We start from the raw sequence: 14,134 nt of genomic DNA on the forward strand, positions 1-14,134 counted from the left end.
TTCAATGGTGTAATGGTTCAGTTTAATATCAGAGAACGTATACAACATAGAATCTGAAATTTTTACTCTCCGCGGGCATTACTTAAGCAGAAAAAGGCATTTAAACGCAACAGACATATACAGAAAGTTTATATTTGTGTGTTTGTGTGTGTGTGTGTGTGTTTATATGTACGAACTGTGGCTATAGCAGTGTCCAAAATAAAGGTTAACATAAAGGCACACAGCGGACAATAGGACTGGGTTTGGGGGCCGGATATCGGACTAAATTTGTAAATTGTAACATATCTCGCACGATGCATTTTATAGAATGTGCGCAAATCCTAATTCGGGCTCCTAGTGCGTTAGTTTCCTCGTTAAAATCGCAATCTTTCAGGCAGGAGGGAATATTCTCCGATTTTATGCTAGGATCGCTGATAAACGGAGTCGGTTGGCACAATTCCTGGCGTGGAGGATTGTAACATTATCGGTGCATTGATTTGCAACTTTCCTACTAAGTATCGATGGCTTTTTATTCCCAATTCTTCTCCGGGTATCCGAGTACATTGCGTTCTGTGGAAGGAAAGGGCAAATTTTAATTTAGTTAGCCGGGATAGTCTTACTCATCGTCGATCTGGTCCTTATTTTTTGTAATTTCGGATGCATAGGTCGAGTGAATAATCGACCAAGAAAAACTGTGCACTATTACACCGAAAACACTGTGACTTCACTTAAATGCTAACCGTCAGAATTATAGGGATTACCTTTAGTTGGCGTGGGGAGGAAATAATTAACTCAATGGGAAAATCAGCTTTTGAAATGAAGTCAAGCCGATCTTGTTGAACCAAACGGGTTATTTAATTGTAATTACCCCCGCGCAATAATTGTACGTTACATTTCTTTTCCGCACGAATTCCGCAAATAGCGGGAACGGAGAAGGAGAACGACAAGAACAGTTTGACTTTCGAGAATTATTTTTTTAAATCTGCGGCGGCCTTCCCCCCAACACACACACACCCCATTCCCCCCTTCCACATCCCCTCCACCCCCGCGGAGCCACGCAGAATGGGGTTAGGCTTAAAGTGGCGTAGAATTAGGAGGCAAGCTATGTAAATCGTAACATTTTGTTTCGGAAAAGGTTGAAGAATTAAAACCCCCCTTTTTTGTCATTTCGCCTTAGCTGAAAACATGGCGGCGAGGGGGCCGGTTGTTGGTAGTCATGAAGAAATGCAATAAATTCCTTGTTGTTTTATGAAAATTTACAACTTTGTGATAGAACTTTATGAGTGAATCGGTCCTTCGATTGGCCGCTGCCGGTCATGTGGATAGCAACCGTGAGCATGAACTTTTTATGATTTCCCTTGTGAGTACATTGCAGCAGTCTTTTGGCCACCGTACCTTGGGTCGGTTCTGTGTCCTCCTCGGGGCTTCTATAGTGCTTTTTTTTTCAAACTTTCGTAGTTACCATTGGAGCTGAAAACACACACACAAACACACACACACACATACATGCACACATGCATACATACACACACAGGCACACACACACACACACACACACACGCACATATAAAGTAAATGCGATTTTTCCCCCTTTTTTTTGCAAATCTGCCACTTGTCTGTTGGTTGGGAATCTCAGCGGTGGACTCTCGGTGGCGCAAACCTCAGTGATGTGGACGATATCATTTTTCAAAGAGGCTCCAGTTCCGAATTCCCGTGTACATGACAGAGCCATGAAGTCCCCCCCCCCCGCCACCCACTATCACCCACCCACCCACCCACCCACCACCAGTCTGCGGGTGCGGGGGCTAACCGACGGCTATCAGTTTGGGACAATACTGTGCGTGACCAAAAAAAAATATCGCGCTGGTTTCAAAGTGAAATGGGGGAAAAACTCGAAACAAAATCACAGACAGCGAAAGGTAAGGTGAACATCAGCACGTACTTTACAACTGGTATATATATATTTTAACATTCGGCTAAACAAACTGTGTGGAGCGTATCACCGGGGCAGGAAGATAGCCATAGAGGAAGCATTTCGATATTTGTTGACGTCAGTTGGAGAATATCTTTGCTGTTATTCTTTCTTTCTCTGATAAGGTTTTTTTTTGGGGGGGGAGACTGTTGTATGAGGGTGCTGTGGAGGATGTTTCTTTAATTCAAATGGCAGACCTCAGCCTCTGGAGCTAATTTGGTTTCCGTTAGTCTTTCTGCGTTGGGTGTCTGCGGTGCACAAGTAAGGCGTCGGCTGTAAGATGTAACAGTAGGGAGCACTGACAAATCTGTGACTGTGTTCAGGGACGAACTCCGCTACATGGCGATGTTAATTGGGTTTCGAGATAGTTTATCTATTTTTTTTTCTCGTGGGTCGCTCGATACGTAAACAGTTTTATCCCGAGCAGATCAGGAAAGCGGGGCAGCGTGACGCAGAGACGTATTATGATTGTGTTGTTCGTAGTGATACATAGATACAAGTATATTCTTCCTATTGTGCCTGATGGTTGTCAATAATTCGCACTGAGTCGGGAGACGGTGCCGGAGTTACAAATTCGTACCTTCATGCTGTGAGACAGATCTTTTATTTCTGTTTGAGTGCATTAAGGTATCGTTTTGCATCAACAGCGGATGACTGTAAGACGATATAATGTACGATGGCGTTCAGGTCGCCGTGGTTTACAATGCTCCGCAAGCAAGAAGCCTGGTAGTTCTGCATTGGTAATATATAAGTCTACTCGGGAATTTTTTCCTCTCTCTCTCTCTCTCTCTCTCTCTCTCTCGCTGTTCTAGAGGGCGGGAGTGGGAGCAGCAGGGGCGGGGAGAAAGCATTTGTTGCTTAATACCGCCACCTCGCGTTCTCATGGACCTGCAGAAGTCGGAAAATTAAAGAGGCAGCAGGGAAGAAACTGTATCCGCAGAATTATTATTTCTTTTCTCTTTTTTTCCCCTAACCCCTCCCCTCAAAAAACAACAACAACAACAACAACAACAACAACAACAACAACAAAGGAGCTGAGCTGAACAAAAGAAGCGCCGGCGCACGTGCATGGACGCGCGCGTGCGCGCGCTGGCGCGGATGCATGCGAAAATTAAAAGGAAAGCGATTAAAATTAACCTTTTAACTCTATATATTCGACTGCTAACCCTCCGTGCATTTCAGAGGCAAATTAATTACTCGCTTTCCTCCTATTTCTGACCCCCACCCCCCTCAACAAAGGAGCAATTCCACGCCAAGGAATAGAATTGAGCTCATGTATAAATACATTGCAATTTTTCCACAGTATTTCATACGGGAAAGTCGCAGGATATCGAGGTCTCGCTTCCCCCCCCCCCCCCATTTGAATGCATTGAATATTAATGCCTCTCAGTTTGATAGCAGCCATTTTTTTTAGCAAATCCTGTTAAGCAAATGTCCGAGTGGCAGCTCTAAATCCGTTTCAAATTTAATCTGCCTTTCAGGTTTTCAACATTACTTTGCAAACCTCTCTCACTGGAGAGAGAAGGGGGAAAAAAATCCTCATTACAATCTGATATCGGCTAGTGCGATAGCCATGGGCCGACTTTCGCCTGGCCCTAGCTGAGAATCCGTACTGCAATAATGTACCAAAGACCACTGCTATTTCAAGCGTAACCAAACCTGTTGTAAACGAACTTTTGCCTTTTACAGTCCTACCAGTGGTTATTTTCACCACCACTATCACCCCCACTCCCCTCCCCTTCAGTCCTCGCACTTTGAAAAGAAGATTTTAACGCCCTCCGCGGCAGAGATATGTCGAAATCGAGATCAGAAAGTTAGGTGGCCAATTTCAATGGTCAGGAAGTGAGGTGGAATGGAATAAAAACATGGGTATCCTCTTTAAAATATGACAAAAATATAGCAGCGAAAATTCAAATGAATTATTCATAGATCCTGGGTTCATTTCTACCGATTGTATATAAATACATTGCAATTTTTCCACAATATTTTATACGGGAAAGTCGCAGGATATCGAGGTCTCTCTCCACCCCCCCCCCATTCGAATGCATTGAATATTAATGCCTCTCAGTTTGATAGCAGCCATTTTTTTTAGCCCAGCATTAAGAAAATTGTGGATCAAAGCAATTATAATCTTATGAAGTTTACTTCGCCGAGTTTTATAATGCCAATTCTGTTTCTCTCGGACTCGGTTTAAATAATTATCAGGGGGGAATAAAGCGGACATGGTTCCAGACTTTACCTCGTTCCATTCTAAATAAAATGCAACGATCTTCACACATTCAACCTAAATTTACAGCAGCGTTTGTGACATTTATTTGTGCATGAAGAGGGAAACGGTGGCATTAAATAAAGCCAACCCCCTCTCCACCCCAAAAAAAACACAACCCCACATCAGTTAGCTATCGATTTTGGCCTCGGTTATTTTATGTACTGAGAGTATTTCAATGATGCTGCCAAACGACGCTTCGTATCTATGCCGCCGCATTTCAAAAACAAGGTGATAGGAGGGAGATATATATATATATATATATATACACACACAAGCATACACACGCATATATATAGATATATATTCTATTCTCTGGTGTACACTGGAATTTTGGTTTGCCTCCAGACGCCGTCATTTCAAGAGGGCGTCATTTTAAGGAGTGGAAATGCCTCCGATAGGAAAAGTTCAGCCGCTTGCCCCTGCATTGTGTTTACCGCTCTGTTCAAACCAACATGTTTCTAACACCAAGAAAATGCCCGCTACTGAAAATGATCGAGGACCGGGGTGGGCGAGGAGCGGGTTTGGAGGAAGATGAGGAGGAAGATCTTTCTTTAATTTCTGCCTTCTGCTCGCTGTTCAGCTTACGGTTCTTCGAAACAGATATGCTTGAGATCAGGAAGAGTTGCATTCCGGAGGAGCAGGAAAAAAAATGCTCCTAAACAAACTCCCTGACACTCTCGTGTTATCCAGTAGTTAAAAAAGACAAAATAATTATGTGTCTATATATATATATAATTATCTATGCGCTTCTATATAAAGTTAGAATGGCCCAGACACCATCTGATTTTATATATATATATATATATATATATATATATATAAAGCATGGACTCGGACAGATGGACCCAACATATCTGTGTATATTTTCCCCCAAAATAAGAACCGTGAGTTGAATAACCCGAGAAAAACATGCGTTGACATTCATAGAATAATACTCCACAACCTTATCTCTCCCAACCCCTACAGACCCATTGCAAAAGCGATTGCAAGGGAGGGGAAAGAAAACACACTTTACGAAATTCAGAATTAAAATGCAAAAAAAAAACTGTTTTATTAGCACAAGCCTCAGTTTAAGAGTGAAATAGAACATAGTATGGAATGTTGAAATCGGAGCTGCAAACTGATATATGTTCATCGATTAGTATACATCGATTTGTGAGCTAAGCGTGGTTCTACCGTCAGCTAGCAGCTTTTTAAGTACGCAAGAGGCAACAATAATCGTGCATTCATTGCTAACTGCGTGTAATAAGTCCCTGATATAGTTCACTTATGTTAAACAGAGCATACTTACATATGCCTACATTTATCATATTATGTATATAATATTGTATTATTTTATATTATATTATATGTACACAGTACAGTACTTGTGGTTGATGGTTCAAACGTTGCTGATTTACAAAGGCGGCCGATGTTAACACAAGTTGGGGCGTCAATAGATCTTGAGATGTTTTCTATAGTTCTCTGTCTTGCTTTGATGAAAACTTTTCTTAAGAAACAGAGCGTGTTATTCCGCGGAGTCTCAATGCCTCTCGATAGCGCTTGCTTGCGTTCTGCAGTTGATTCAATTCCCATTCTGTTTTTGGTGGTGGCGGGGGGGGGGGTGTGGGAGGGTGGGGGGAGTTGCGTTTTTTATCCCCCCTTTGAAAGTTTCTTCCGTTCGCCTTTGTGGTTTCAATTAAATATTGGGAAGTTCTCTTTTATTTGTTGTTGCTCAAGGTTAACCCCTCGTCGCCGAATCGCATATTCTTAGGCAGGAGAACTGACTGCAACACAAACAGAATAAGCGACTATCAGGAACTTTTTTTGTGTGCACAAGCCGCCGATACACTGTATATAATCTCAACTTTATAACATGTCAAAAAAAAAATCGGTTTCCCTAAGTAACTGGAAGATGGCACTCTTAATGACAGTTAAAGACGCCGAAGGCATCTTTAACAACAACAGTCGAAGTTGAAACCGGGTCCCTTTATTTTGGGGGAGAAAAGGACCCCTGGTTGTAAAACCGGAAAGCTATAAAAATGAGTTAATAAGTGATTAGTGAATTATTCTCTGAATCGGAGAATACTGGTTGGGTTTTGTTTTTTTCTCTCTCTCTGGTTTTGTTTAGTCTGGGAGAATGCATTGTGTCGTTGTTTACATGGCGATGAAAGCTGATGTTAATTAGATGCGGAACTTTGTGCGTTTTAATAGTTTAAATGTAAAGATGCGGTGTTTCTGTTGATTTTTATTTCACACCCCCCTTCCCCTCCCACCTCCTCCCTCTGTCTCTGTTTGGGACTTTTCCCATCACATGTGCCTCTCTCTCTCTCTCTCTCTCTCTCTCTCTGAGCGTTTCTGATTCACGGAAAGTCCCTCCTGGGTGCTATTTTACTATCAAACGGTATCGCCATTGGTCAGTCCGTGATCAGATGGTTGTATTTCCTTCTGTCCTTTCTGGCACTTGGCCATCCCGAATCAAAGACATCTCGCTAATAGCGCAGGCACTTGGACTAATACACAACAAATCATAACATTGCAAGCCCGCAAATGAGTTCTTATTTTGTGAACTCCACTTTCCCTGTGACTCTTGCCAATGGTCAGGAGTCCTTCCTCGGGCAGATCCCGTTATACTCCTCCGGCTACGACCCTCTAAGACACTATCCAGCCACCTATGGGTCTACGGGCATCCCGGAAAAAGCCTGCCCATCATCACCCTCTTACTATCAACAAGCCAACGGGACTTATGGGTGCAATCGGACGTCCTGCGATTACGGTGTCCCCGGTTTCTACCGAGAGAAGGACCCTTCCTCCTGCGGGGCTTCGGCCACCAGCTCCAAATACCACTCACTGGAAGACCCTACGCATTTTAACCCCGAGCAACGCAAATCCGAGTGCGCCCACAACAGAATTTTATACGGAGACCTGGAGGACCAGAAGAGTTCGCTCCCCGTTTATCCCTGGATGCAAAGAATGAATTCGAGCGGTGGTAAGTTTTACATTACTTTAATGTTTCACGCACTTAATCGAAAATACTTTTTTTTAAGCGTATTGAGTAGAACTAGAAGTAGACATTCGTATCATTGCACCCCAATTTTTGTTACAAGAGAATATTTAACATTAAATAATTCCAAGACACTTTAATGCATTTTACTCTGGCGGATTTCACCTGAAATTATAAATCGCCGCTCCTCTGCAGATTCTGGATAATTTAGTAAAATTCAAGGGCTGGTTCATAATATTGACATCTCTATGTGCACAAGGATATCACTATATTAATGTAAACATATCAACCTGCATAATAGAAGCCGCACAATGCCCCCTTAAAGATTATAATGCTCAGTTTACAAGGCCCATTGGTTAGAACGCCCTGACATAACCCAGAGAGAAGCTATGCCACGACATATTGTCTCAGATTTGAGAGTGCTCACGCGGCAATCTACTTAAAAAGACACCCGATAATGTCCAATATTTTGTTTAAAAATAGGGCATATAAAACACGACCTACAACACCCAATATAATCAGTTTGCTTCACTTTAAATTTGCATGCTTCTGAATACTTTCTATATTGTGTGTAATAGTCATCTCATGCTTAACGCTGTCCCTTTCTCTTTCCTGCCCTCTCTCCACATTTCTGCCCCCTCAAGCCTCGGCGTTTAACCCGAACGGGCGGCGCGGGCGGCAGACCTACACCAGATATCAGACCTTGGAGCTGGAGAAGGAGTTTCATTTTAACCGCTACTTGACCAGGAGGCGCCGGATAGAAATTGCACACGCCCTTTGCCTCACGGAGCGCCAGATCAAAATCTGGTTCCAAAACAGGCGCATGAAGTGGAAAAAGGAGAACAAATTACTGACCAACCCGCAATTAAGCGGAGAAGAGACAGAAGAAAAATCTACTGAGTGAAAACCACACATACACACACACACATACACACACACACACACACACACACACACACACACACACACACACACACACACACACACACACACACACACACACACACAAAACAACAACAACAACAACAGCAACAAATAGATTGGAAGGAGAACGCTATGCAGTTCTTTATTTAAAAAAGATTAAATAATAAATATTAAAAGTTTACATTTTGCTTGGTGTTTCGCATCAGTGCAGATGTGCATTTCTGTATTCGTTGTAAGATTTATTATGAAGTTATGCATTCCGTTAGGCTATCCAGGCGGCCATTGTTTCAGATTGGTGTCAATAGTTTGAAAGAAACACTAGCTGTATTTCATGAATTCTCCATATCTCAACTGAGCGTGTTGCAATAATGTGATTTTTGCTTTTTGTTTTTGCTGACGTTGATTTCAGCTCTCTAGTTTAATTTAGCTGTATGTTTTTTGTGCACTGTGAACACAACTTCTTTTTTGGGATTTATCTTATGTGAGTGAGTGAGTGTGTGTGTGTGTGTGTGTGTGTGTGTGTGCATGTGTGGAACTGCGTGTACCTGCGTGTGTAAGTTACACGGTGAAAGCCTAAATATTGTATTTTGGATTGTGTTTTCCTCCCCCCATAAACCAAGCGAGGGGAAATAGAAGCAAATGCCTTCAGAATCGAGTTATTTTTTTTAATTTGTGTTTCTGGGTCAAATAAACGTTATTGTGTTTGTAGTGTGTGTGTTATAATATTTTTTGGGGGGAAACTGGAGGTTTCCTGTATGAGGGTTATAATAAAAGTTTTTTTTCTTTAAAAAAAAGCCAATTTTGTGTCCTTTTTAAATTCAGTGATCATATCGGGTGTAAATGCCACAGAGGTTCTAATGGAAGTGAATTTTCAATACAGCTACACATGGCTTATCTGAATCCCGGTTACCATAAGACCGTAAGACATAGGAGCAGTATTGTTACATTCTAATCATAAAATGCTACAAAGAATGTTACAATCTATCACAAACAAAAAAAAAGTTGACAGCTTCCTCATTGTTTTGCTCGTAATTGATTTATCTCTATCCTTTCCCATCAAACCTATTTAAATTTCATTTTCAGTAATCAGCTTCCTCCTTCATTTAAAAAATAATTCTGGACTGGATCATATCATCATTAATCGTTGATTTGTTACTCGAATATCTAAGATTCGTGATCAGATGTTTTATCGGGGGAGAGAGAAAAGGCGAATGGCTTTGCGGGATTTAACAATTACCTCGCTGGCTTCAATTGTTTTAGTCGCCGTTGCTTAAACATGTGAAGAAGGTTTTTTTTCGGCAGCCGTCCATTGGAACGACTACATGTTCCAACAATAACACTGTGTTAAGGCTCGTTTTGAGTCCACCGTCCTCTCTAGTCGCCACTGCAACCGCCCGCAAAAGTAACACAGAATCAGCCTGGCGAAGGTTTAAAGCCTCCCAAAATCGAGAAAATACAAAATTACGAAAGAGTGCTGAAAAAAAATAAGGCATTTCCAGCTATCTCCAGGTAGGGAACTCTCTAGGAGGTGAGTTGCATTGCCCTGATCCAGTGAAAAAAGGTCCTGCAAAGGTAGCTAGCTGAGACGCAGATCAAAACAGAGAGAGAGAGAAAGAGAAAAAAATCAGGTCTCCAGAATAATAATTAATATTATCTATCCCGCGTTTGGTTAATTTCAAGAAAGGGGCATTAACAGGGAGTGGGAGAGGGGATACAGACTAGTTCTAGGGTTCATTTTCTTTAGGTAATTATCTAAAAGAACAGAGAGTACTAATAATAAATGGGCTGTCCACGCAGCCCAGAGTACGGAAGGTAGGGCAGAAATGAAACAATCTATAACTTTCTAAGATTTAACCCGTGTTTTGCCTTAAAATGGTCCGTGCAAATTTTAAGTAAAAAGTTTTTTTTTAAACTAATCCGATACTTTATGCGTACGCGTTACCAAGGATGGGAACGAAGTTTAATCTTGTTAACATATTGAAATTGCACTATGGTGGAAATTGTAAGGTTCTCTCGTCGATAGTAGACAAGCATAAGACAGTGACCGGGTACATTTTACTGACGAGTCAAGGATGGCAAGCTTAATTGTTTTTAAATGTATCTGGTCAAAAACGAAATAAATTGCCCCACTCCAAGTACAGCTATAAAGCGTGATTTCCCATTCAATTGAAAGATAATTGAATCGCCGTATTACGCTTTAACATTTTTGATTATTCTTTCGCGTTTTTGAACAAATACACGGTCAAAGATTGAGCAAAACAGGTAACACGACGCAGCACAATACTGGAAGCTATGATTTTCTAGGTAGGCACATTTTTTAAACAGGGCATTTTTTGGGGGGTAATTTTGCTATTAATGCTATGCCGATGTTAATAGATATGCAGTGACCTTAAATCGCGTGTTTTGACGGAGCCCGGTAGGTGGCGCACTCTGCAAACCTGGCCACCATTTGGAGCCTTGCATTCGCATGGCGTAACGATTCACGGATCGTCATTATTTGTAACCATAGAGCATGAATTACCCCTTGAGGTCATCAGTGAGAATTTACGACTGGTCAACAAAAGCACGTGATTCCGACTCGCACCCCCCATATTTGGCCGCATACATAGAAGCGAACGAAGTACAGTCATTTCTATAATTCATTAATATATCATAAATCGTGTAGGACTGGGTTATAACGACTAACAGCCACAAATCAACCCAAAAAAACCCAAATGAGCTCTTACTTTGTAAACTCATTCTCCGGTCGCTATCAAAATGGCCCGGATTATCAGTTACTTAATTATGGGTCGAGCAGCTCCGAGAACGGACCATACAGGGATTCAGGCACCATGCATACAGGCACTTACGGCTACAACTACAATGGTATGGACCTTAGCATCACCCGTTCAGCTTCATCTAACCACTTTGGGGTGGTTAATACAGAGAACTCGAGAAGCTATCCTTCAGCTACAGAAACCAGGTTCAGGCAAACAGCGAGCTGCACTCTGTCATCTCCAGAACCCCTCTCTTCTTCCGGCAAGGACACTCACGGAACCAAGGGTCCCCCAGCCGACCCGACTACCTCCTCTAGTTCAGCAAGTAATTTTACAGAAATGGACGAGGCCGGAGCATCTTCAGATGCCGAAGATGGCACTCAAGCCACCAACAACAGCCACACCAGGACACAGCAAGAGCCAACACAGCCAACCACACCAGAACAGCAGCCACAAATATTTCCTTGGATGAGAAAACTACACATTGCGCACGGTACACTTTCATTTTCTGTCTAGTACTCTACAGTCAGGTAATTCTTAGCGACCGATTATCCAACCTGAGCGACACAGAACCTAAGCAATTGTTTTCCATTTGCTCTGCAGAAACTTAATTGGGGATTTTTTTTCCCCCTAGCAAATTGAATTTAAATCCGTAAAGCACAATTTTAAAACGTACATGAAATATACCGGGTCAGAAGACCCTTAAAATTCAGTAAATATTGATATGGTATTTAATGCGGGTAAACTGTAAATATTATATGCTATATAGAAATTGGTGCACAGAGGCTATGACTTGTATAGCACGGTCACCAAAATAACAAAGAGCTCTGTGCAGTTTCTCTGGATAATCAGTGTTACCGGAATCAATTTTACATGTAGCTATTTGCAATTTAGGGACCTTCTTTTAAAAAAAAGATGCGAACTTGTGTGTGGTGTGTGTGTGTGTGTGTTTGTGTGTGTGTGTGTGTGTGTGTGTGTGTGTGTGTATGTGTGTGTCTGTTGTGTGTGTGTGTGTGTGTGTACGAGCGCGTGTATGTTGCGTTTGTGTGTGGGGGAGAGAGAGAGAGAGAGAGAGAGAGAAAAACAGAGAGACAGTGTGTGTGTGTGTGTGTGTGTGAGTGTGTGTGTGTGTGTGTGTGTGTCTCTGTGTGTGTATGTTTTGTGTGTGTGTGTGTGTGTGTGTGTGTGTGAGTGTGTGTGTGTGTGTGTCTCTGTGTGTGTATGTTTTGTGTGTGTGCGTGTGTGTGTGTTTGTGTGTGGATAATTAGAACCACAGCCGTCAGGACACAGGTTACATGGTCAGACAATGAAAAGAAAAAAAATGATAATTAATAGGAAATCAGATCGGAGAGAATATACTTTAATTTTGACACACCATGTCCGCAGGGGCCCCGGGCTAGGGAACGTTGCAACTTTGAAGGTCTAGTATTCTGCTTTTTTAAAAAAATGAATCTTTTCGTGGATAGATAATAGAGCATTGGATATATATAAAAAAAAACCTGACTGTGTTTATTAACAGATGGTATGGGTGGACCCGACGGGAAAAGAGCCAGAACCGCTTACACCCGTTTTCAGACACTGGAATTAGAAAAGGAGTTCCACTTTAACAGATATCTAACCCGACGGCGGAGGATAGAGATTGCTCACGCTCTGTGTCTCTCTGAGCGGCAGATAAAGATTTGGTTCCAGAATCGCCGGATGAAATGGAAAAAGGACAATAAGCTGAAAAGTATGAGCATGTCGGCCGGGACAAGTGCGTTCCAGCCCTAACAAAATAGCGGGCAAAACACGAAAGGACACCGCACATCAGTACTGTACAGCCAGACACCGTCCCTCCGCCCCCCCCCACCTCTCTCCCTCTTTCTCTCTCTCTCTTTCTCTCTCCCCCCCACGTGTTGGTAAATATTTAAAAAATAAATTACTTAAACTTTTTTTCTGCGCTCCCGCTAACAATTTGTTTTCTTCTGTCCTCCAGTGTACCCCTATAGCTGCTCATTGCTTGTTGCTGTTACACATTTGTCTGTGTCAGTGAACTGTTGGTGCTCTGTTGAAGAAAAAAACGTAGCATGGTTTTTCTTTTGGTGGATTGTAAATTGTCTAACTTATTTATAATTGACACGTTGTACAATTTGATCTTCCTCTCCTTCCCCGCGTCGATAAAATGCTAAAATCTTTGCTCTTGCACTTTCAACCTTCAAATGTGTGTGTATGTATATGTGTGTGTGTGTATATATATACATGCACACACACACACACACACACACACACACACACACACACACACACACACACACACACACACACTCATTTTATATATATATATATCTTCTGAAATTTCCTATCTATACTGCTGTCCGTGATTTTAAACAACGTGCATATGTGGAAATTCCATGTTGAAAGCTAATACACTTGGATAGATTCTGAATTCAGCCACGATTATTTAGTGAGATATAATGGTTGTAAATAATAGGAAAAAAATGTTTATAATGTTACCTAATAGCTAGTCTGTAATGGGGCAGAGTGTTGAGTGGCATATTTTGTGTAGAAATCAGCGACGTCCATCCGACACTATGTTGCCAACAAGCTCTCTCTCGCTCTCTTTTTTTTTGTAATTGTTTGTAGTTCAATGCGAAATAAAGTTCAAAAAAAAAGTTTCTCATTACCACCCCTGATCTCCGTGGCTTAATATCTTTACTGTATTGGAACTGTACTGTATCTTTACTTGTTTGGAAGCTGACCAGTTTAAACGCCCTCTTGAACCCGAGGAGTACCTATTGTTAGTCTGGTATATATGGTTAAGGTGTGTGTAACTTCTTGAATATTGCCACGTGCTTTGCGATATCTTGTCCGCCTGCCGTATGCAATGTAAAGGCACATTAGCAGAGCACGCAATTACTTTTCGTTAATTAGCAGCTATCGATTGCCTCTCATCTTATATTTTATAAATATAATTCTATTAAACTGTTCTTAGGGCGGAACGCCGCTCATCTTCCTTCTTCTAAGTCCCGAACGCTTTCGAACGGCTCTGAGTTTGAACGCGCGAGTTCAACTTGTCGCGTTATCCTGTAAATGCGGCAGTTTGTTCAGCGGCTTGTTACACTTTGGGATTGTCCTGGCCTTTACTGCAATACGGCATCTCCTGTTTAAATACTACATCAGGATTTTTTTTTTTGTAGTATTCGATGCTGTTCATGATTTTTGTTTAAAAGTCTCCCATCTTGATTTGTAGCCCATTCACCCAGAGAGTTATA

At 41.8% G+C, this 14,134-nt stretch overlaps 2 protein-coding genes and 1 long non-coding RNA gene across 7 annotated transcripts in view; 2 read left to right on the forward strand and 1 right to left on the reverse strand.

Moving 5' to 3' along the window:
- The window catches only part of LOC140191583 (uncharacterized), a 27,757-nt gene continuing 13,623 nt past the window's right edge, over positions 1-14,134 (reverse strand). For 4 of the 5 annotated variants that reach the window (XR_011883848.1, XR_011883849.1, XR_011883845.1 and 1 more), the window contains one exon: positions 5,247-5,986. This is a non-coding gene — a long non-coding RNA (uncharacterized lncRNA). Of the gene's footprint in view, positions 550-5,246; positions 5,987-14,134 lie in introns of those variants that run through there. The other variant, XR_011883847.1, reaches the window with a different exon arrangement.
- On the forward strand, positions 5,899-9,000 carry hoxb6a (homeobox B6a). The gene is made up of 2 exons (XM_072249098.1): positions 5,899-7,188; positions 7,848-9,000. Exons 1-2 carry the CDS (start codon positions 6,750-6,752, stop codon positions 8,105-8,107), a joined length of 699 nt encoding a protein of 232 aa, XP_072105199.1. The 5' UTR covers positions 5,899-6,749; the 3' UTR covers positions 8,108-9,000.
- hoxb5a (homeobox B5a) lies at positions 10,702-13,992 on the forward strand. Its single transcript, XM_072249091.1, has 2 exons — positions 10,702-11,376; positions 12,403-13,992. The coding sequence occupies exons 1-2, from the start codon at positions 10,842-10,844 to the stop codon at positions 12,651-12,653; spliced, it is 786 nt and encodes a 261-aa protein (XP_072105192.1). The 5' UTR covers positions 10,702-10,841; the 3' UTR covers positions 12,654-13,992.

The sequence above is a fragment of the Mobula birostris genome, chromosome X (assembly GCF_030028105.1).
Source record: "Mobula birostris isolate sMobBir1 chromosome X, sMobBir1.hap1, whole genome shotgun sequence".
NCBI classification, from domain to species: domain Eukaryota; kingdom Metazoa; phylum Chordata; class Chondrichthyes; order Myliobatiformes; family Myliobatidae; genus Mobula; species Mobula birostris.